We start from the raw sequence: 23,835 nt of genomic DNA, 5'->3' as shown, positions 1-23,835 counted from the left end.
AGATTTTATTGCTTCTGTCTCCTTGTTTAACCAGTTTACAGTCAGGTTAGGATGACAGCTTTAGCATCAACACAATTACAGTTTATAAACATGACCAAACTTGAAATTTGCAATGAATGAAATCTCCAATGAATGGATATAATAAAGGTCTGACACCAATGGCATTTGTCGCTGGGACAGCAGGATATCAAAAGAGCTGTTCGGGCTGATGGAAAAGTGATAAATCATGGCAATTCAATTTACAAGTATGTTGAGAAATAAGGTGATATTAACAAATAAATATTGATGAATACTGCTAATTAAAAAATATGTTCCTTAGACAAAGTCTTTAGTATAAGTTAACATTTTTTGTATGTAAATAAATATGAAAACATACAGGACACAAATAATACAAATAAGGAAAAGTGTAGGGTTTCTGTACAGTTCTGTACACTGTACAAAGAACCTTCCTTAACCTTCCTAGTCTGTTATCCTTCCTATGATGAGACTTGGGCATTTGATATGGGTCACAAAAGACCTGAATGCCCTAGGAAGGTTAAAGAGGCTATAAACAATGATTTCCTTGGATCACTGTCCCATTTAACAAGCCACAGAGCCACTCCACTGCCAGTGGGTTAGCAAGGACCTTCATAATCTGATCACCAATACAATCTTATGGGAGAAATCCAATCATGGGCAAAGTTTTCCCACTCATTAGCGCGGCAATATAATCACTTTATGGCAGCTTGAAGTCACACAAGACTGCCAACCTGTCCCAAACCTAGACCACCCACATGGCATACATGCCTCCATTCCTGCTATAATTTAAAATAAGCACTTGGAATACCAATCCCAGTGTGTGTGTGTGTGTGTGTGTGTACCACGTTGTTTATGCAGCATGTTGACTAATTAATCAACAAGCCATGCAGCAGCAGGGGGTGGGTGACATCACAAACAACATCGTTGACCGATATCGTTTTAGTGTGTATACACAATATTGCCCATTAACAGGAAATATTAAACTTTATCAACATGTGAGATCAATATATATTACCCATCGCATGGGGAAATCGGCCAGGCCACACGACCCCCCCCCCCCCACACACACACACCCAACGCCTGCAATCCTGGATGCGTGTGCCCGGCGAACACCCTGTTCATCGTGGATGCATGCACCCTGCATCTGCACATGCGCAAAAATGCGACCAAACCATCGCTACACTATATAAATTTGCCATTGCCTATCGAGTATAAACTGCAGAAATTGTATCTACAGTATTTGGAGCTGATGCATATGGGGATTGCGGCAAACCTCAGAACTGCAGTCATCCCATCATTAGCCCGGATCCAGCATTTATGGATGTATGTGTGTATTTAGTTTTGTTCTTCATATATATGCATGTACATTTAGCGTGGATCCAGATTCTTACTAGATGATCCTGCTTTACCCTCCTCATGCTATAGTACTTCTATTTATCCTATGAGATTATGAAGCCCAGTAAACAAAACCATTATGTTAATTGTCTCAAATCATTTTCCAGTAAATCAATGCATGTTGTTTTGGTTATGGGGTAAATGCTTGACAGGGTCTAGGTCAACAGCCAATAGGTTGACACCAAAAGGTCAACAAACACAAGGTCAACATAGACAAAATGTCGACACAAGCAAAAGGCTAACATGGAAATGTTCAACACATGAAAACATACCTCCCAACTTTTCATGTGAAGAAATAGGGACACTCGCGCGGCGAAGCCGCGCGAGCGCCCGAAAAGGGGGCGTGGCGTATGCAAATGAGGGCGCGGCTTATGCTAATTAGCCGCGGCCTCATTTTCATACGAGAATAGACGCTGTGCGCATGCGCACAGCGTCTATTCTACTACATTGGGGGGTCTCCCAACTGCCACCCCCCGCAGCGGGACAATGCCTGCCGCGGGTGGGACGTCGGGACAGGACCCGAAAATCGGGACTGTCCCGACGGAATCGTGACAGTTGGGAGGTATGTGAAAAAGGCGATATTAGTTTTTAAATGTTTTTTGGTGACAATTTCAAAATGTCAATAGGTGTACCGCGTCCGCTGGCATGGCCCTTTTGCAGGGGCCTGGTGCCTAGCTGCACTTTATCATTCCCAACCAGAGTCCCCGTGGGTGGTTAGGTAGGGGTGAAATGTAAAAGGATGAGAGAATCAGAAAGTGAGAGATTTGGTAAGAAATCTCCAGTTTTTTAAAGCAGCAATCATTTACACTGCAACACCAGTTTGATTTTGCAGTGTAAATGATTGCCGCTTTAAAAAACTGTAGATTTCTTACCAAATCTCTCACTTTCTGATTCTCTCATCCTATTACATTTCACACAGAATATCTGTTCCCTGGGTCGACAATGTCTATGGCATATATTCAATACCGTGGGCGAGCGGTGACTGCGAGCAGGACTTTTTGCTCGCAGCTACTGCTCACCCTGTCAGTATTCAACTGACCCCCCCTCATTCGCAAATTCCCCCTCGCTCCGTTTTTTGAGCGAGGGGGAATTTGCGAATGTGCCTCCAAAAGCTGCGAGAGCCGAGGCTAATTACAGCGAGTTTGCTGCACTAGCCGCGGCTCTCGCAGTTTAGGGGAATCCTCGCAGTTCTGTGACGGCGAGGATTCCCCCGGAACGTTGCATAGTGTGAGTGGCCGGCGCGGGGGTTAAACTGCGAGGATCACTGGTTTTCTGTGATCCTCGCAGTTTAACCCCCTCGCCGGCCGCTCACACCGGCATTGAATACTGCACTATGTCTACAGTCACTACCTCGAGCACTATTCGATAGACCCAAGATCGACATTGATAGAAGGTCGACAGAAATTTTAGTTCGGCATTGTCACCACTCAAATGGTCAACATGAGTTTTTCATGTTTTTATTGTGCAGACCGACTTCGTTCATACTTAACTATACACATGGGCACAGCGCCCGAAGCATGACCAGGCAAGTTGACACTGTACACTTATACGGTGTCCATGTCGACGTAGCTTTTTAAGCACATACGATCTGCTTACAACTGCAATGAAAGCCGACAGATCAGATGTGCAACATGTCTGATCTGGGGGTCGACCTCTTGACCCGCAGGACCGCGCATAATAATGACATTACGCACAATGTGCACATGATCCGTCGCACGACCCGTTGATATTGTTCGGGTCCGATATTGTCCATGTATGTAACAAAAAGAAAGAAATTCCATTGCCATGTCGACCATTTGCTTGTGTCAACCTTTGCATTCTGACCATATGGTATCATACCATACTGTATCAACCGGATACCGTTGTTTCACAAACACATTATACAGTGCTCTGAAATATATTGGGAATTCAGACTGAAAGTAAAGGTTCCCCATGCCTAATGTTGGTGTGCATGCCTCCACTAGTAACTGAAGCCAGCATCATAGTGTATTTAGGTCACAACTAAATCTGAACTAGTGTACAAGTGCATTGTGCTGTGAGCATATCATTAGAGAAGCACAGGAAGGACAGTGGGTGAAAAGAGCTGATGAAGAAATGTCACTGTGAATTACCATTGCCAATGTAAACAACAAGGCGGGACAGGGCACATTCCCATTCATCTATGAATGATAGGGAGGGTGAGGGAGGAGGGAAGCTGTGACAGTCTGTCAGGTTCATGTATCTCTAGCAGTGCCTTAGTTGCCAGCCAGACAGCCAGCAGCACATCTGAGGCTCAGGCTGCTGCATATACAGAGGTATACCACCAGCTTCCCTCATTATCACCAGACAGAGGGCTGAGTAACCTGTGATTGCAGCACAGACAGAGAGGACTGCCCTTGCCTTGAGCAGACACATCAGTGCCGCAGTGTAGTCTCCTATGGGCAGCGGGGAAGGAAGGAGGCTACTGTGAGGTCTGCAGTGTGACATCCCCCCACTCACACATCTCTGCTTTGCCTCTATTCAGATCTGCTCCCCAATCCATCCTTCCAGCACAGGAGGCGGCCGGGAATCGCTGCAACAATGGGGAAGAAGATGAGGAAAGGCTGCGACTGCAAACGGATACTGAGGAACAACTGGCTGCTCCTGACTACCGTGGTGGCTGTGGTGCTAGGTCAGTGCTCTGCCTGCTGCATGTGCAGCTTCCATGTTCTTGCAGGACCATCCTCACTGCTCACGTCGCACAGTGCAGGGATCTGCCTGTTCTATTATCTGCAGCCTAGACCCTTCTTCTAGCAGCCCATCACTTCATGTGCAGTCAGACCCCGAATCAGGGGATGGAGTGCTATTAATTGCTGCAATTACATTGTTAAGTGTTGGGTGGATGCGCAGAATTTGCTGATCATAAAACTCTATTACTATAGTGGATTAGCTAGCCTAGCCCCCTGCATCTGACTCATTTACTTGTAGAACGTGTGGCAGGAGCTAGGGAATGCAAATATGAGTGCTGCTGCTACTGCAGGAGAGGAGACTGCCTGCTACAGTATTTATTACACTCAATTAGTAACTATGAGATTTCTGTACTAAATGGCAACAGCTATTGGCCAAGAGGACAATCATTTAGAAAATACTGCAGGCCAATTGCACTTATATTCACAATTCTCATTGTTTCATTGTTATATTGCTGTTCTGTTGGCAGATAATATATTGGGGCTGGGTAAACTGCTTAGTACATACTGTATGGTTCCTAGACAGTCTACATATATTTTCTTTGAGGTTTTAGATTCCAATCTCTCTTATTTATTCAAATTCGTTTTAGTGGTAACTTGATTTTTAATTCTATTGCTAACCCCATTGCAATAATACGTATTGCCCAAATTGCTATACAGAGCAGAGGATTTTGTTACATTAAGAATACTCAGCCTGGAAACTTTATACAACTAAGTGGTACACTACAGCTATCACTGATGCATGCTCAGTATTAGGTCAGTGTTACCTATTATCTGCAGACTTCCAAAATACTTTATGGCGTTGTTTCCCATCCTCTGTCCTCAAGGCGCACTGACAGCCCAGGGTTTAGTTATACCCTTGCATACAAATTATTAAGGTACTAATTAAGGAACCTGTGCTCATTAATGGCTATCCTTAAAACCTGGACTGTTAGTGTGTCTTGAGGACTATGGTTGGGATACGGGAACCTCTGCTTTACAGCATATTCTCCAACAGTGGTGTCAAACTCAAGGCCCTCCAGCTGTTGTGGAGCTACACGTCCCAGCATGCCCTGCCACAGTTTTAGCAATCCATTATATAAAACCGGTGGCAGGGCAAGCTGGGATGTGTAGTTCCACAACAGTTGGAGGGCCATTAGTTTGTCACCACTGCTCTACAAGTTAAGAACCAGAACTGATACAAGAATCTATACACTAAAGGTTCCCATACATGTACCAATTACCCTGGACTTTTTGTGCTAAAATAGCATTGCATCGCATGCACAACTATGCTATTTTAGCACAAAAAGTACCGGGTAATTGGTACGTGTATGGGCACCTTAAGGAAGATTCTAGGTATAGACCAGTGTGTTTTACTTTCTATTTCATTTGTTCCTATGTTTACAGGAAAATAATCATAAGGCCCCCATCCACTAGTGCAATATGGCCACTTTTTATGTGATTCTAATGCATTGCTGCCACAGATCACATAAAAAGTGGCACACTGCCACTTTGATTGTAATATGAGACGCATTCCTGTGCACCTCGCATCACAGTCACAGATCTCACTGGCTGCCACAAGTAGTAGCCCTTCTAGGATCACATGAGATACATTGTATGCAAAAGTACCGCATATAATGTATCATATGCGATCCTGTCCCCCGGAAGGTCCCACCCACATTGCAAGCGAAACGCATCCAACTTATTGCTGAGAGACATCTTACAAGTAATTAGTAATCAGAATGATAAAATATTTCATCTAATTGTGTATAATTAAAAAATAGCTGATGCTTCAGTTGCACTGTATCACATATCTGTGACCTGTTAATCTCACAGCTATTATTATGGCTGCTAACTTTAACTTTTCAATTTTTTTAAACATTTTGTATAATTAAGAGGAGGGGTACAGACAGAGAAAGGGAAAAAAACAGATAGATGGAGACAATTACATCATACTTGCCTACCTGACCCTCTCCATGAGGGAGAAAATGCTCTGCTCCTGGACTTCCCTGGTAATGTAGGATTGCCATCACCTGCAGGGAGCTAGGTAAAGGTGTTTCACCACAGGTGCTGGCAATCCTACATTACCAGGGAAGCCCAGGAACAGAGCATTTTCTCCCGCATGGAGAGGGTCAGGAAGGCAAGTATGAATTACATACATTATGTAAAATAAAAGTACACTACAAAGTTGCAAACGTACAAAATACAATCAAAATACAGACATCAAATAAGCAATCCGACAATTAAAAGGCTAAAAACAAGTAAATTATAGGTCCTATATTAAGCTCAATAATGGGATTCCAGGAAATGTGTGAGAGAAACAGCAGAGGCATGGATGTGCTTAATAGTATCAACTCCTGCACCCTCCATAACATATAAATGTCATGAAAACTAATTTGTAAGCGCAGGGGAAGGTACGGTATAGTAGAATAATGGATACTTTACATTTCAAAATTAAACAGAATTTTGTAGATGAGCTGGTACTCTTTACCTAGAACGGCGACCATCGCGACCATCGTATGCACTAAAAAACGGGTACGATGCAATACCCGCGATGGCCGCGATTTCCCATAGGGATCAATGTTAAAAGTCAGATTGGACGCGATTTTAGTGTTAAATGCCTCAATGCCCGGGATTTATACATAGCAAACAATGTTAAATGGGCCACAGAGCCCTAATAGTCCCCCTGAAGTCTTAAATGGCCCCCACAATTTTTAACGCCACCCCACGATCAACGTGAACCCGAAGCGTGGCGAGCGCAGCGAGCCCGCGAGGGGCGGCGGTACGCGTCCTCCGACCTTTTCATACCCCCACTATCCACGTCGGCGTGGAGTTGAGAATAGAATAGTGTGGCGAGCGCAGCGAGCCACCGAGCCCGAAGCGTGGCAAGCGCAGCGAGCCCCGCGAGGGGACGCGGATACCTTCACAGGTAAACGCGTCCCTTCGCGGGCTTCACAGGTATCCGCGTCCCCTCGCGGGGCTCGCTGCACTCGCCACGCTTCGGGCTCGGTGGCTCGCTGCGCTCGCCACACTATTCTATTCTCAACTCCACGCCGACGTGGATAGTGGGGACGAAAAGGTCGGAGGACGCGTACCGCCGCCCCTCGCGGGCTCGCTGCGCTCGCCACGCTTTGGGTTCACGTTGATCGTGGGGTGGCGTTAAAAATTGTGGGGGCCATTTAAGACTTCAGGGGGACTATTAGGGCTCTGTGGCCCATTTAACATTGTTTCCTATGTATAAATCGCGGGCATTGAGGCATTTAACACTAAAATCGCGTCCAATCTGACTTTTAACATTGATCCCTATGGGAAAATCGCGGGCATCGCGTCGCACCCGTTTTTTATGTGCATGCGATGGCCGCGATTTTTTACCCCCGACGCCCGCGATGCCAATCGCGGGCGCCGTTCTAGGTAAAGAGTACCGATAACCTTAACTAAATGAGGAGGGCTAGGAAACGACGAAATGTGAACTAGAATCGCCATAGCCTCGACTAAGACTGGACTCAGCACATGGATTCTACCTTATAATGTAGCTCATATAATGTAGCGGAATTTTGTTCTTAGAGTAATATTCCCATATTAATAGTTACCTTAAACAGAAAACATTCAGCTGTTTAAAACTACATTCATTGTTATTTTTTAGTTTTCTTTTGAAATAAAAATTAAATTTGAACAATACACAATACAGTATAATATTAAGTAGGTCACCTTCATTAAATAAGCGAAAGTAACAGAATCACAGATACCCATTGTACTCTTAAGCTTTTCCTGCATTTACTGTATCTGTTTACCAAATAAAGTTCTGCAACTTTGACACTACAGTGTCCTACAGGAACAAACACTGGCAGACTTTCTTTCTGCCTGGACGTCCTTTTGTTGAAGCTGAATATATATTTACAGTACATAGACACTAATCATAAGATACACACATGACACAAGGTTCCATCTAGCTAATGTTACCCATTGACATGTGGCCTAAGGAACAAACATATGCACATTGACTGAAAAATTCCAATAGACATTGATTTGGTGTCTCAAGATTTTTTATAAATCCATCAATCAATCAGTGTAATATGTTTTCAATGCAGATAGGGTCAGGTGTTCTGTGCTCCATCTCAGGTGGGCCAATCATTGCACTAATTTGTATCCGGACGATGGGTCAACAAGCATTAGGTCAACAGACATAGATCGACCATTATTGGTTGACATGCATTAGGTCAACATGGGCTATAGCGTGACATGAGTTTTTCACAATTCTATTTGAACTTTTGTCATATTTTACCATCCACGTGGACTACACATTGACAATGGTAAAGTGTGCTGAGCAGAGCATGGAGAGCCAAGCAGGTCATGCAAGGGTATGTGGTACACTAATTGGGGGTCCAAATGCTCAAATATACAAAGTGACAGAAAAAAGTGAAAAACTCATGTTGATTTTTTTCATATGTCGGCCATTTCTGCATCAAACTTATACTTGTGTTGACATTTCTCATGTCAACTTTGTTCATGTCGACCATTTGGACTTGACCAAGATACTGTTGACTACTGTAAACCCTATAATTTATCCTGCACTATTTGTGCTTTGATGGTAACCGGTCCTCCCCGTCAATCCAACTGTACACTCTTGATAATAACTCCCGTACCATATACACTACAATATGTAAATTGTCCCTACAAGGGAAGATTTAACCACTTGTCTAACCACCAAGCAATCTGAAACTAGTCTGTTTTAGCCTCTTACATGTGGGAGATCTTCAGAGAGATCCACAGATTCAGTTTGAGCACAGATGACTGGATCATAGAGCGCACTAGCAGTGGTTACCTAATAACTGCTGAAACATGAAAAATAGCCATCCTGATTATCGAATGAATGATCATGACTAGTTACTGATCTTACACAAAGCAATTTTATTTCAAACATGTCAATGCAGTACATGGCAGTCCTGTGGGCATATATATAGAAAGTCACATTCTAACTTACAAATAGTTTTTGTAGTCCTAGCCCTGATACTGTCCATTTTGGATACTATTTTTCACTTTCGATACATACAGCATATCTGCAAATTTCCTTGATTTTCCCATATTGTCCTTAGTTTTTGGACTGTGGGAGCTAAGTCTTTATTTATGAATTCAAAGCTAAATTGGGGACAGACTAGAACTACATCAGCGATGGAATGGGGCAATCTGACAATTATGTTATGATTGAACCTGAACCATTTCTTCCTCATTTGATCATTGTGATCAAAAGGTGATTACAATTTCCATTGTAGATTGACCAACATGTTGATCACTCTGCAATGGACTGGACTTGCAATTGCTAATGTATGGTTGCAATTGGACTTTTGTGCAAATGTTTTAACAATTATACAATTTTTTCATTGCTGACAATCAGTGCAATAGAGACTAGAATTAGGTGGTGTATGGGCATTTTCATATTTGAAGTTCCAATGAATATCAAAAATATCTGCAAATCACCCGTAAATATCTGTAGTGTATGGGCAAAGATTGTAAGATTGGGGTATTGTGCAATTGTGTAAGAGAATTAGCAAAATCTTCCAATCATTGATTGAAGATTGTTGATGTATGGCCAGCTATATATTGTACAACTAGTAACCAGTCAATCAAAATGATACAACAGTGGTAGTAGGCGGCTGTGCCACCCAAATAGAGCAACATTTGTATTACTCCTTTGTGCACCTTTAGTGGTCGCCCACGCGCAGGACATTTGAATTCCTCCCATAGCGTTCAAAAGCAACATTATCCTTTATTATATAAATTCAATGGATCAACAAATGTCTGGATAGAAAGAGGCATAAGACAATGTATAGCCCTTTCTGGGTCTGACCCAGGTCTGGGGCTTTCACATTAAACCATCAACCACCAACACCCATACTACTACTGGTAGTAATATTGCTTACAATCATTTATAAGAATGTCTGTACTTGTCTGTTGTATGTCACTTACCCCTCCCTACAAAGTGAAAATATAATAAAGAATTTGTGCATTTTATAACCCCTCCCCCCATATTAAGAAAAAGTCCAAAAAATAAAATAAAACATTGGAAACCTCTACAACACACATATACTGTAGATCATAGAGATCATTCCACCTATCATTACACATAGAGATAAACTCAGTTAAGCACGGGGCAGCTGCACCTCATCTTGCTCACACTCACCACGGTCATGGATTTAATTATTGAGTTAGGGGCTATATTAAGTGCTGCTCCTAAGCCCTGTACACATGCACAGGGCAGCCGAGAGGGGGGGGAGCAGGTACTAATTACCCGGGCCCAGGCTTGCTGGAGGTGCCCTGCAGGGGCCCTGGTCCGACCCCTTCCTTCCCCCTCCGTCCCTCCGGGGTAGCAACAGCAGCACACACTTCTACAGCATGTTCTGTGCTGACAGCAGGCTCAGCATGAGTGTGTCACTTACTGCGTGAGAGGTCATGCTGAGCCCGCTGTCAGCACAGCACATGCTGTAGGTGTGTGATGCTGCTGAGATTACAGTTTTTAGTTTTCTTTCACCCTTCTCTAAACATTTTGGGGGTGTGACCTAAGTGCGGGAGGTGCCCACACCTCCCACACTTAGGCCACGCCCTAAGATTTTTTACCGGGGCCCAGCATTCCTCTTGGCTGCCCTGCACATGCATCGATTTTTCCAGATTTTCGATTCGATTTTGCTTATAGAAGCAAAACTAAATCGAATCCTAAACGAAATTGAATGGTTTTTGTATCACTTTAGATCTACATTAGATTCGATACGCGCTCCCGTTTTCACAAAATCAATCAGAAAAATCGGTACTTGTGTACTAGCATGTCGCCCATCGCATCGCAGACCATAAGGCATGCGATGGTATGCGATGTGATGCGATGCGATGTTATACAATTTTAAATTGTATACCATCAAATTGTAAGGCATTGTATGCCATTCGATCGCATATACAATGTTATGCAATTTAAAATTTTATAAGCACCCTAATGGTGGCTTACAATGTTAAATGCACCCCCACGCCCCCCCCCCACCACTATGAACATGAACCCGAAGTGTGGTGAGTACACGTCCTACGACCTTTTCATACCCCCACTATCCACGTCGGCGTGGAGTTGATTTTATATAGTGTGGCGAGCGCAGCGAGCCACTGTGCCCGAAGCGTAGCGAGCGCAGCGAGCCCTGCGAGGGGACGCGGAATACATGTAAAGTAATACGCGTCCCCTCGAGGGGCTCGCTGCGCTCGCCGTGCTTCGGGCACAGTGGCTCGCTGCGCTCGCCACACTATATAAGATTAACTCCATGCCGACGTGGATAGTGGGGGTATCAAAAGGTCGTAGGACGCGTGCAGCCATGGAAATATCGAATTTAATCTAGTAAATCGAATGTGTACAATGTACCGAATTCCATATATAATGCAAAAGTACAGATCTAATGCCAAATCGAATGGAAAGATCTAATGCCAGATCTAATAGAAAATCGAATCTAACATCGAATCAAAAGCAAATCGATGTGTGTGTACAGGGCTATAGTCGACTTGCGGCTAATTTAATTAGCCCCATAATGAGTATTATACATGAGCATTCATAAAATACACAAATCTGCCATAAAACATTACAAATCAATAAGCAAATAGCTTAGCTTGTCTAGTACAGGTGATACACTGATAATTTACTAACTGCGACCAAAGCTGGGTACTCAGTATGATCACTGTTCCGAACAGCCAAGCAGTGTGCACTCAGTGTGAGCCCTGTGAAGCAGCAGCAGCGAGGTTAGCAGTGCTGCCATGGGATTGGGAGAAATTCGCCTTTTAAAAAAAAGCTAAATTATCAAAAAATATTGGCTAGCTTGTCGAATCTGTGGCTGTTTTAACAATCTGCAGATGTATTCGACAATACACAGGAGTTCCGACTGTCAGAATGTTTCCAATAGTCGGAAGATTGCATACCAACGGTCAAATTGTTTGGCATCCCCCCCCCCTACCCCCATAGGGGCATAACTCTACTCTGGAGTTTAATGCTTCCCTGTAAAATTGGTATTTGTAACTTTTGCTGACTTGTGGGTGATGCTGGAAATGATGTGCTGCTACCACCATATGCCCATTACTTTACTCATTTAATATTTTACCTTGTAACAAATTCAAATTCTGTTATAATTCGTTTTAAAGCGCACTTGAAAGCCGGGGACTGGTACACGATATTGTAAAATAGCATTTGTACTCATTGCCCAAAACATTTGCCATTTTTTTTATTACCTCAAATGAAAGCAAAATAAGTTTAGTGCATAACAGCACCTTTAAGAATTTGAAATGAATAACCCTCTCTGATCAAGTGTAGTATGGACCTGCAGAACTCCTTGTGCTGCTCGGTAATTAGGATTTCCCAAACTGCTTTACAATCCAGATTTTAAGGATATGCATGCTTGAGCACAGGTGAACTAGATAGTACCTCAATAAGTTTGATTTAATATCTGGACTCAAGCATGGCTATTCTTAAATCCTAGACCAGGTTCCCAACCTGTCCTCAAGTACCCCCAACAGTTCACATTTTCCAGGTCGCCCGGCAGGTGCACAGGGGCACTCATTATTCAGATACATTTTAAAAGATCCACAGGTGGAACTATTTCACTTGTGATTCTGTGTGGAGACCTGGAAAACATGACCTGTTGGGGGTACTTGAGGACTGAGGTTGGGAACCACTGCCCTAGGCTATACTGACTGAGTTTAGGAAATTCTGAGCTACACGTTGATGCTGATCCAACCCACAATGGGGTTATTAAAATCTAAACTCTATTCTACACCATACTGTACTTGTTGACTTTTAGGATTTCCTGGGCCAAGAAGCAAGTGAAAGGTTTGTTCTGACACAGTTTGCACAGCAAACTGCCACTCATGTCTATAGAAGCTACTTATCATCAGCTTACAGGGCCGGTGCTAGGGTGTCCGTCGCCCTCCTGCAAACCATACATTTTGCGCCCTTTTACATTGCCATTGCAACAAGCTGCAGCCCGATTGTGGGAATGTATGCAACATGCGATCCTATGGAGGATCTCGGGTGCATGTACATGTATGCATACACCATCTCAGTACTGTGTCCACAAAATGTTGAAGGCTCTAAAGGTGCCCACATACGCTGCGAGAATCGCATACGTTATGGGCTAGATCACATCGCATCGCACGGCATGCATGCAATGTGTGTGCGATGTGATCCGAAAGCAGTACAAAAAGTATGCGCACCACTCGTGAATGAGGGGGAAAGGAGGGGAGAGAAGGAGGAGATGGAAGAAGAGGGGAGGAGATAGAGGGGGCGGAGTGTTGAGGACTGGCAGTGGCACTGGCACAGCACACCTGAGACGAGGGAAGGAAGGGGAGGCGGCGCTGCTGCCTGTTCGTCATCCAGGCATTCACAGACAGCGCTACATGCCTCAGCGCAAGTGTCCATGAGGAAGAGGGTGGCAGGTAGCAGGAGGAGGACAGTGTGTGCGCGGTGCTCTCCATACTGCCGCCCGCTGTCAGACAGGCGCTGCGGGTGGTGTGCAGGAGGCAGTGACAGTGAGGGCTGAGGCAGCTTTAGCAGAGCAGGGAGAGAGACAGCTCCTTTTCAGCATGGCACCTCCCTGCTTTGCAGGAGCTGCTGAGTGGGGAGTGCCGGCCCTGTCAGCTTACCATATGAAATTTATGACATGCATTAATATTTACTGGTCTCTTAGTAAGGTTTGAAAGTGTGGTCTACCCACTGTAAACTCTTTCATTAAATAAAGGTACTGCTGGTTACCAAGCCCACTGTTTGCAGAATACATAATTACGCATCATGCCCTCTGTTTACGTCCCCTCTGATTGCTTGTATTTCTATGGGCCTGTCAACTTTAGAATAAATAAAGGTTTTCTTTTTCAAGGAAAAGGGAAGGATATTTAGGACGTGTTCCAAGTGCAACCGCAATACAAAATCACTTTCAATGCTCTGTCTTCCTGCATTGTGATCTTATTAGTGGTTAGTGTGTGAACAGCTCATTTGTACAGTCAGAGTGGTCAGAGCATTCTGCGGCAGTATTTCAGATACAGTATAGTTATGTTGCGTTCCAGATCACAGCATTAGAGAATATTGGGAAGGGAATAACATGAGAAGAACCTTACCTTAAGGCTAATTTCATCGTAAATTTACTTACAGTATGTAATAAGGCTAGTGTTTGACCAATATATGTGTCTGGTTTCTATTAAGTAATCCCTAAAATTCCTGTTTAGCTGCTCCTGTGAATCACAGTATTTGTTTAGGCTTTAAATGCTTTACAAATGCAAATGATTTTAAAAGGAAAGTATTGTGTGTATTCCCATGATTCCATTGATTATCAATATATATTCTTTGCTATTACAAAGAATTTGTTATACCTCTTTCACACAAGCCTATGTTCCTGTTGGCCCCGGGAACATCTGGGACTAGCGCTGGTGTGAAAGGGTCCCGGGCCAAAATCTTGGGACCGATTTCCCAGGATGTCAACCCTGCTAGCTACCAAGGTTTCTCCCGGTACCTTCCAGGGATACAGGCTAATGTGAAAAGTACTCACCCGGCTTACCTGTCGCTAGCCATGGTGCTGTAAGAAAGCACTGCACGCTAACCTCCGCTGGGGAAGCTGCCGGGGACGGAGCTGCTGTGTGCCCACCCCCATCCGCTGCAGCCCACCGCTCGGGGAAGCTGCGGGGTGACTGCTGGGGACGAAGCTGCTGTGTCCCCCCCCCCCCCCCACACACACACACACCTCCTGCCGGTGCCCGAATATGCCTTCAGGTAATGTAACATTGGGTGGGCAGGGGGGAGGGGGGATTCTGTCCCCCCCTCACACCAGAAAATGCAGGGACTAGGCTGGTGTGAAAGGGGCCAACCTGAGAATGTCCCTGCATGATCCCGGAACCATATTTCCAGGTAACTTCCTGCATTTTCTGGTATGAAAGGGCTATACATAGGATAACCCCCCTTTCCTCAACTGTCCTGGAGGAAGGGGATTAGTTAGCAGCTTACTCAAACTTTGAACTGACCTCAGTTAAATCAGGACAAAGAAAAACTATGACTTTCTATGACAGTTTTTCCCAACCTTTGTCCCAAGGCACACTAAGAGGTAAATTTACTAAGATCCATGCTACTGTATGTATATAAAAAAAGCTGGATGTACACCTAACTCACGCATGCACACATTTAGAAGCCATGGATCCATACTCAATATATAGACGTGTTAGCTCAACACTGTGGGGTAAATTTACAAAGATGGGAGTTCTATTAGAGATGGGATGTTTCCCACAGCAACCAATCACATTCTATTATTTATTTAGCACCTTCTATAACACAGGTTCTCAAACTCAGTCCTCATGACCCCACACAGCGCGTGTTTTGCAGGTCTCCTCACAGAATCACAAGTGAAATAATTAGCTCCACCTGTGTATCTTTTAAAATGTGTCAATAAGTAATGAATGCACCTGCGCACCTGCCGGGTCACCTGGAAAATGTGCGGTCCTGAGGACCTAGTTTGAGAACCAAATGAAATCACTAAAGAGCACCCATGATGTGCCACTGATGGGTCAGATCCAACAGATTGAACCTGCAGCAGGTTCAATCTGTTGAATCTGACCCAATACACATGGGACCGCGCATCGCAGAGATACTGTTAGTAGGCATCTCTTTTCGCAGAGCCGCTGCATTTGAAAACTCAGTTGTGAAAGAAACTGAATCAGGCCCTTAGTGTCTTGCCTTTGTTCTTGTTGTATTCTCCTAATGTCATATCCTGTCCTGTATAGAAAATACAGTTTTTAACTGTACAGTATTTCACTGAGCGCTGTCTACTACAGTGGGCAAATAGGTAGAAATGATAGAACAAGTTGAATAGTAAGCCATTAATCTGTCCAGCATGATTGTACTGACAGCGTGATACTGTATATAAGTTGTATGGATACATTTGCAGTGTGTTCCTTAATATAATGTAACAGATATTCTCTATAGTTTTGATAACATTTTACCTGCAAAATGATGTCTGTCATACTGTATATGACAGCAGAGTGGAATCACATACAATCATATGGGAGATCTACCAGTCCAGCATCCATATGAAATGACAGGAGAAGCAGTTTTGATCATCAAGCAAAGATACCATATTGTTATAATTGCACCTGACAGACATAGCCCCTGCAGTGACTGGGCATATGTGCAGCTTACTATCGTACTCTCCCACATAAATTGGTAGACAGTGTGCACAAGTCTCCAGCGATATTGGATTTGTGGATGCTTGAAACCAATCACGGGGCACTGCTGCTAGTCTAGCCAAACCTGAGAGGTTACTGACCACAGAATGTGTAGGGTCAGATCAAGTAGAAAAATGTATAACTTATATCTACTTCTCATTAAATGAAATACTTTATCCATACCCACACAATTCCCCTTTCGCACTAAACACTTGGGTCCAAGCGGGGTTATTAATTTGGGTTTTGAGCCTTATCACCACTGCTTGAATCTGTGTTCACTGTTCGCATTACAGGCTGAACCTGGGTTGTTGCAGGGCAGGGACGGATTAAGGGCCTATTGGGCCTGGAGCTGAAAACGTTCAAGGGTCTGTTATGAAGAGTGGAGAAGGCCATGCTAATACCATGTAGGCATGTACAACCCATACACTTTTAACCCCAATGTCTCCTTAAATATATAAAAGTACATGAATTTGTAAAACAGGAATGTAATTTTAATACTGTACTTATGATTTAAGGACAACCATGTGGCCAGCTGTTGATGATAATATATCCAAGCGCCATGAGCCAGCTCTCTGTTACTTTTATGCCTCGACACAGCAGCCATCTATACCAATTGGGGTGCCGGCATTGGCCGGGAGGGAGGACGCTCGAAGGGAGGGAGGATACTGCATTGGGCAGCATTGCACTGCCTTGGATCTAGCACAGTGGTCTTCAACCTTTTTTGGGGCTTGAGCTACTCAAGACAAAATAAACCGTCTGAAGAGCTACTAAAAAAAATAAAAAAATTCTAATATATATTCCCTTTCTACATTATGCCGCACACTGTAATGCCCACGACATATTATACCACACAAATACCGCAATGTCCAGTATGCCAAACACATACCTCCCAACACTGCAGGCAGAGGAGAAGGAACATCTACGTACGCCGAAGGGACATCTGCGCATGCCAAAGGCACCCGGAATTAGGGGGCATGACCTACTATTGTGGTACTCTTGTGAGGCCATGCCCCCATTTTTCCTCTATAAGAGCATGGCCAGCACTCTGTGAGGCGGCAGCCAGCGATGGATTTACAGGTTGGCGACCACTGATCTAGCAGATCGAAGCAGAAATCACCTGTGATCAGTTGTGTCCTGGTAATTTCTTCTCATGTGATTATCTACTGTTTAGTACTTCATGCAAAATAGATGCAGATATTGTGAAACTTCTACTGAGCTGTGACTATGTTTATTCAAACATGGATTGCCCAATTTTGTATTTTTATTTAAGTTTGTATTCACTCACTTGCTGGGCTGTATGCCAAATGCTTTGTTTTGTGCTACCTAATGCAATCCCTACTATTTTTAGATTATGACTTAATTAATGCTAAAATAGAAAAATTGAATCTTTAATGTTATATTCTTTTATAAATTAAGTGCTATTCTTTAAAACACTGAACTTTACATATTTAATACAACATTTCACAAGCAATACATATATATTTAGTGAGGCCTCGGAATGGGTTATTATGGGAGTTATTCTGGTTGGCACGCAGTGCTGCTTCGTTCGCTTACCTGTGTGTGATTTTTCTACCCGTCGTTCGCATATGCCGCCACCCCCCATACGCAGTGCCAATTCCCCGCACGGCTGCGAATGGATGATTATCATAAACATCCATTCGCAGCCTATGGGGTAACACCCACATCATTCAATGTGTCTTAACATTGATAATGGAGATAATCTAAAAGACTTAAGGGTTGCTGTCAGGGTGATAACTAGGGTCAGGTGTGCGAGTGGTGCTGTCATACAGGATGCAGGGTCCTGGGTCAGCACCATCTTTGCCCCATGGCATCTGTATGTGTCTTGAAGGGTTCTTTGAATGTTTGGGTTAGGCACTCTGCCACCTGTGATGTTGGCCGCTCCAGGTAAAACTCTATTTTCCAGAGCTGGTGGCTGGTTCGGGCCTGGTTATTGTGAATGATACTGGCATTTGGAGAAAGGGAATGATAAAATGTGCATTGTAAGACATACATAGGTGCCAACATGTCTGTTGTTTTTGCAAGTAGATGGGGACTACTTTTTAGCACTTGCTACAAAGAGCTACTCCCCAGTTTGTATCCTCATTGAACATTTTATGCCTCTACCGAGCTTATTACCTCAAGTCATCACACATGATAAAAATCTGATTCTGTATATAAAATCTATGCTAAATTGTCATTATATTGTGTTCTTATATAGTTTTGGGAAAACTCTTTTAAACTCATAATTAATTTCCTGCTTAGAATGTGCCTATAGGATTACATTTCCAGAAAGGCATTTAATGTCTAAAGGTTGATACATGAAGATCAATATATACACCCTGTTTAGTAAGTTTAGTGCTTGGATGAGGAACATTAGCAAGAACACATTACTTTCTAGCTGCACCTAGTGAGGTAAATTTTAACTTAGACTTTGGCTGTAACTACATAGGAAAAAAAAGCTATAAGGTCATAATCAAGTCATTCATGAGCCAAACTCCTGCACTGGAATAAATAAATATGGCATAAGTATGGAGGAAATTAGTATTTAATATAGTATTAAACAAAGTTCTGGAATAAATAAGTACGTATGGGATAAATCTAAATCGTGCTCACTGGGCAGGTATACTCAGTGGCGGATTCAGGGGGGGGGCACCCGGGCACGTGCCCCCCTGTCATTTATTTTGTAGCTGAGGACCAGGGCTTTCCAACGAGCCCAGCCCCGTGTCTCTAGCCCCCCGGGAACCGGAGATATCGCCTGCCAAACCTGTAACGTTTTTTTCCCATATGGGACCCGTCAATTCCGACCCCCACCCGGTTCCGACGGCTGCCAGTTCCCGCCCTGGCATCACAGAAGCTTGTGGTTGATTTCATTTAATTCCAAATCGCTGGGCCTTCATTATGATACCAGGCTGGTCCAAATCGGTCAATCAGTTCCAGAGATATTGCGTGTAAACCGATTTCTTTATTTTTGAAATGTAATTTCATGGCTGTTCATGTTCTTTGAGGGCAGATTACTCTGGAACCAAACATTCCAGTTTCACTGGACCAAAATCATTCAAAGCCAACTCAAAAGTTCTTCAATATAATACTTGTCTCATGTAAATGGGTCAGTTGGTTCCGAAGATATAGCCGGTTAAATGAGATAACTGGTTAAAGGGGGAGGGGTGGTTTTCTCTCCCCCTCACACCAGAAAATGCAGGGACTAGGCTGGTGTAAAAGGGGCCAACCTGGGAATGCATTTTCTGGTGTGAAAGGGGTTTTATTTCAAATAGCCGGGACCTGCAGTGCTCTGAATACAGCCAGGCTCCGCCACTGTCAGTGGCTATAACGTCTGCCTGGCGGCGGCTGTCCCCAATTTCCAACGAGCATGTATTCCCGTTTGGCAATGACCATGTAATCCCACATGGCAACGAGCATGGAACCTCTGGCAGTGAGCATGGAACCCTTGGCAATGAGCATGTAGAGAAGCAGCACTTATGTAGCATAATTTTTAATAGGCATTATGGTGTTTGGCATAACACATAATGGACATAATGGCGTGTAACTTAACGTGTAATGGACATTATGGTTTAAATGTTTAATGCGCGCCTTTGGTGAACAATGTTCCTGTTTATGAAGTGTATTGTGAATTTTGGCTTAATCTGTGTGGCATTATGTGAATTCTGGCTCAATCCATGAGGCATTATGTGAATTTTGTCTCAATCCGTGTGGCATTATGTGAATTTTGGCTCAATCCATGTGGCATTATGGGAATTTTGGCTCAATCCATGTGGCATTATGTGATTTTTTTTCCCAATCCGTGTGGCATTATGTGAATTTTGGCTCAATCCGTGTGGCATTATGTGAATTTTGGCTCAATCCATGTGGCATTATGTGAATTTTGGCTCAATCCGTTTAGCATTTTATGCATTTGGCTCAATCCGTGTGGCATTATGTGAATTTTGACGCAATCCATTTGGCATTATGTGAATTTTGGCTCAATCCGTGTGTGTTATTATGTAAATTTTGGCTCAATCCATGTGGCATTATGTGAATTTTGACACAATCCATGTGGCATTATTTGAATTTTGGCTCAATCCATGTGGCATTATGTCAATTTTGGCTCATTCCATTTGGCATCATGTGTAAGGGGCAAGTATAATGGGGTCTAGTATTTTGTTGCATAATGTGTAGAAGTTGTATATGGTGTTGACACGCCCCCTGTTGAGTGGCCACACACCCTTTTCCGGAGCGCGCCTTTGGCGCACGCACAACTACATCCTTCACTTTTGTCGCCATGGTGGGCCTGTGTACTTTAAATGCCAGGGCCTATTTTTAATTCCATTCCTACCCTCTCCTGCCGCTCTCTTAGCATGTACACTGGCACCACTAACACCGCCCCTCCCCCACCCAAACCCTTTTTTATCATGGTGCCCCCCCTGTCATTTTATCCTGGATCCACCCCTGGGTATACTGTACATTCTTATATTGTCTGTTGGGCCAACAGTTCTTTCTGTATGTTTAAAAAATGTTGCAACCCTTTCTAAATAGTTGATGACTCCCTAGAACTAATGAGTAAATACAAAACACATTAATCCAGCGGAAAGCTTATCCCTGAATACCTGAATAGGGAGAAGCTCATAGAGCAAAGTGTGATCAATATCTACCATTGAAAGTTTTGTTATCCAAATTGTTTTACTGCAATAAAAACTAGAGTGGAAATGATTGTTGTCCAGGGATCTGTATACTGACTGTATATAATTGTCCCCCCTGTGGAATGGAGAGGTGGCGGTAAGGGCAAAATAGTATCTAAGTCCCGATTTATCACCTTTATCTCTCTTTGGAAATTAGGAGCTAACCCCTTCTCACCATGGTGTGCAGGTGGCATCTGAAGGGTCTTTATACAGGACCTGAGTGAGTTGATGGACAGTTACCTGCTAGACGGCATAACAGGGGTGTGGAACACCCCGAGCATGGCATGCTGCTTTGTTGTGGCATATACAAATTGTCCTTATTTGCACTATGGGGGGCATGATCAATCATCTCCTACCTTGCAGTGGGTAAATAGGTGAAAGGTTAAATGGGCAGCAAGACATCGTATAACTGGGTGCTGGTTAACTTTAAGGCTTTTTATCACTAAGCTGGCCATACACCAGAATGATATAATTCCAAAGCAGACAACTAATTTGTTTGCTGTAATGGTAATCTGGCAGTGTTTGGGAGCAAACAATATTCGGTCTACTCTCGACAAACTGGGCTCTGTTCCGCACAGCAGATGTTTAACAAGTGCTGTCTACTCCCTCCTGCCATACCAGTAGTGATCACACACCTCCGTCCTACGCACCTATTTGCTCCCCACTTGCATATGTGCTACACCTCCACTCTTGGGAACAGCAGCATATAAAGGTAGTTGTTTTTCCCGAAGCCTGTTTTGCCCCATGCAAAGGATAGCTGGCCCATCATTTCTCCTTACTTGCTTACCCAGCATCTGTCGATATTCTGTGCATGCATCATGATGCGCTCTCGTCCCAAGTGCAGAAATACCATACCCAGCCCCACATGTCAGTGTTTACATGTTTACAGTGATCCAGGGACTGCTTGGCTCATTATCTATTTACTGTCAACACTTTCATTGTTAATTAATAATATTTTACTGAGGCATTATGTTAACTTCAATGCAGTACAGAAAAATGAATCAATAAAAAAGATTAAATATTTATAATCCTCATAACCAGAATTATATGTGCATGTATTAATTTCCTTGATGTGGACAACTAATCCACTTTAAGTTGCAACTCTGCGGGTTTGCTTTTCACAAATGATTTGCATTTAACAATTTCTACAGATACATGTAATTATGTTAATGAGAGGTGTGGGAGGCAGATACAATTTTATGTACTTTCATTTATCACTTGCTTTCTATGACATACCCCTGGAATTAGAGCATTTGGTACTTTTAAACCACTTTTATTACTAAAAAAACAACATGCAGGTGTAGGCAGGCACTGTCCACCTACTCCGTGACACCACACATTGGACAGAAGTTGGCTGGACTGATGAAAAAAGTTAGTTAGGTGTATGGGGCATAATTTTAGTTGGACAGAGGAGTTGGTCTGTTGGATGGTTGGAGGAAAGTTAGTCTGATGTATATTCAATGCCGCTTGGCTAGCGGCGGCAAGGGGGTTTGCACGACAAGGATGGGTTTTTTAGCGAGGAAAAGCTATCCTCGCCGTCCAGCCCCTCGCCCCCTATATTGGGTTTTATTCAATGTGGGGGGCAAGCAGCTGACAATGAGTTACACGGCGAGCTGCGCTGATAGCTCCCTACCTACACTATGCATTTCCACCTCACCTGTTTCCTGAGGTGAGGTGGAAACAGCGAGTGCGGCCTTCAAAATGGCGAACCACACATCAAAATGCAGCGGGCTCTCTGCATTTGCCTCTAACCTCGCCACTTAGGGGAATCCTCTGCGCCCCTTGCCGAGTACAGCAATGATTTTCCCATAGTACAGAATATGGCGAGCGGCCAACGAGGGGGCAGGATGGCGAGGATGTCGTTTCCTCGCTTTAAAAAGCCATCTTCGCCATACAAACCCCCTCGGGGCCGCACGCTGAGTGGCATTGAATATACCTGATTGAATATATCCCATAGTCCTAGAGCTCTACATTCCCTACACCTAATCTGGTGTATGCTTAATCCAAGTGCACATCCTTGGGCCGCAGTCTTCCCTAGGCCGCGCACAGAGCATTGTATTGTGCTTAGGCAGGGCTCCCAAGCTAACAAAAGAGACATCAAAAGCATCTGTAATAGTATTAATATGATAGCTCTATGTTCATCTTGTATTTGGCAGGCAATCATTTAAACAAAAATTGAAATCATTGCTTTGTATACAAACCTACATCTGTACATTCTTTTAAGAGCCTTTAGAGTGCCACAACCAGATGTGCAACAATAATTACAGTACAGAAACAATTATATTTATCTAAAGTGAAGTTTTCTTATTCGGGGTATAGTTTATATCACATTTTAGGTTAAAAAAAAGTGGAACATTAATATATTTGTAAAAGGTTTGAAATACCTGTTACCATGGCAATGTCTAAAAATATAGAAGATCATTGTTTAGCTCCTACTATACTAAATTACAATATTATAGATGCATATACCTTGTCTTTCTGTGTATTTATGGACAGTTATTCACCTGATTCACAGTCACATACAGTATGTGCATCTGTAGAGATTAATGGCTTTCTGCAAGATAGTACTGGGAAGTGGTAATGTTGAACAACCATAAACATATTATGGGTGTAGCGTGATAACCCAAGATGTACTATGTTGACATAGGTCTAAAGTGCATTTAAATACATTTAAAACATAAAAGGGGTGATTAGGCAGATAGCTCTCATTGCCTTGTGCTAATGTGGAAGTGTTAGAGATCAGACCTTTGACCTGACTATTATAAACTCATTTGGGAAACATAGGAATAATCCTTATGTTTTAACCACTGGGCATGAAACAATACATGATTCTGTAGTCCAGGGATGGGGAA

General features: G+C 43.4%; 1 protein-coding gene across 1 annotated transcript in view; it reads left to right on the top strand.

Annotated features, from left to right (window-relative positions):
* The first annotated feature begins 3,568 nt into the window (after nucleotides 1–3,568).
* The window catches only part of SLC1A1 (solute carrier family 1 member 1), a 62,612-nt gene continuing 42,345 nt past the window's right edge, over nucleotides 3,569–23,835 (top strand). The window contains exons 1-2 of the mRNA XM_083186010.1: nucleotides 3,569–3,707; nucleotides 3,917–4,063. Coding sequence (XP_083042136.1) covers nucleotides 3,973–4,063 — 91 coding nt within the window. The 5' untranslated portion in view covers nucleotides 3,569–3,707; nucleotides 3,917–3,972. The remainder of the gene's footprint in view (nucleotides 3,708–3,916; nucleotides 4,064–23,835) is intronic.

Source organism: Crinia signifera, chromosome 1 (assembly GCF_055691185.1).
Source record: "Crinia signifera chromosome 1, ASM5569118v1, whole genome shotgun sequence".
Lineage (NCBI taxonomy): Eukaryota > Metazoa > Chordata > Amphibia > Anura > Myobatrachidae > Crinia > Crinia signifera.
The sequence above is the reverse complement of the archived record's forward strand: the minus strand, read 5'-3'. Positions and strand labels throughout refer to the sequence as shown.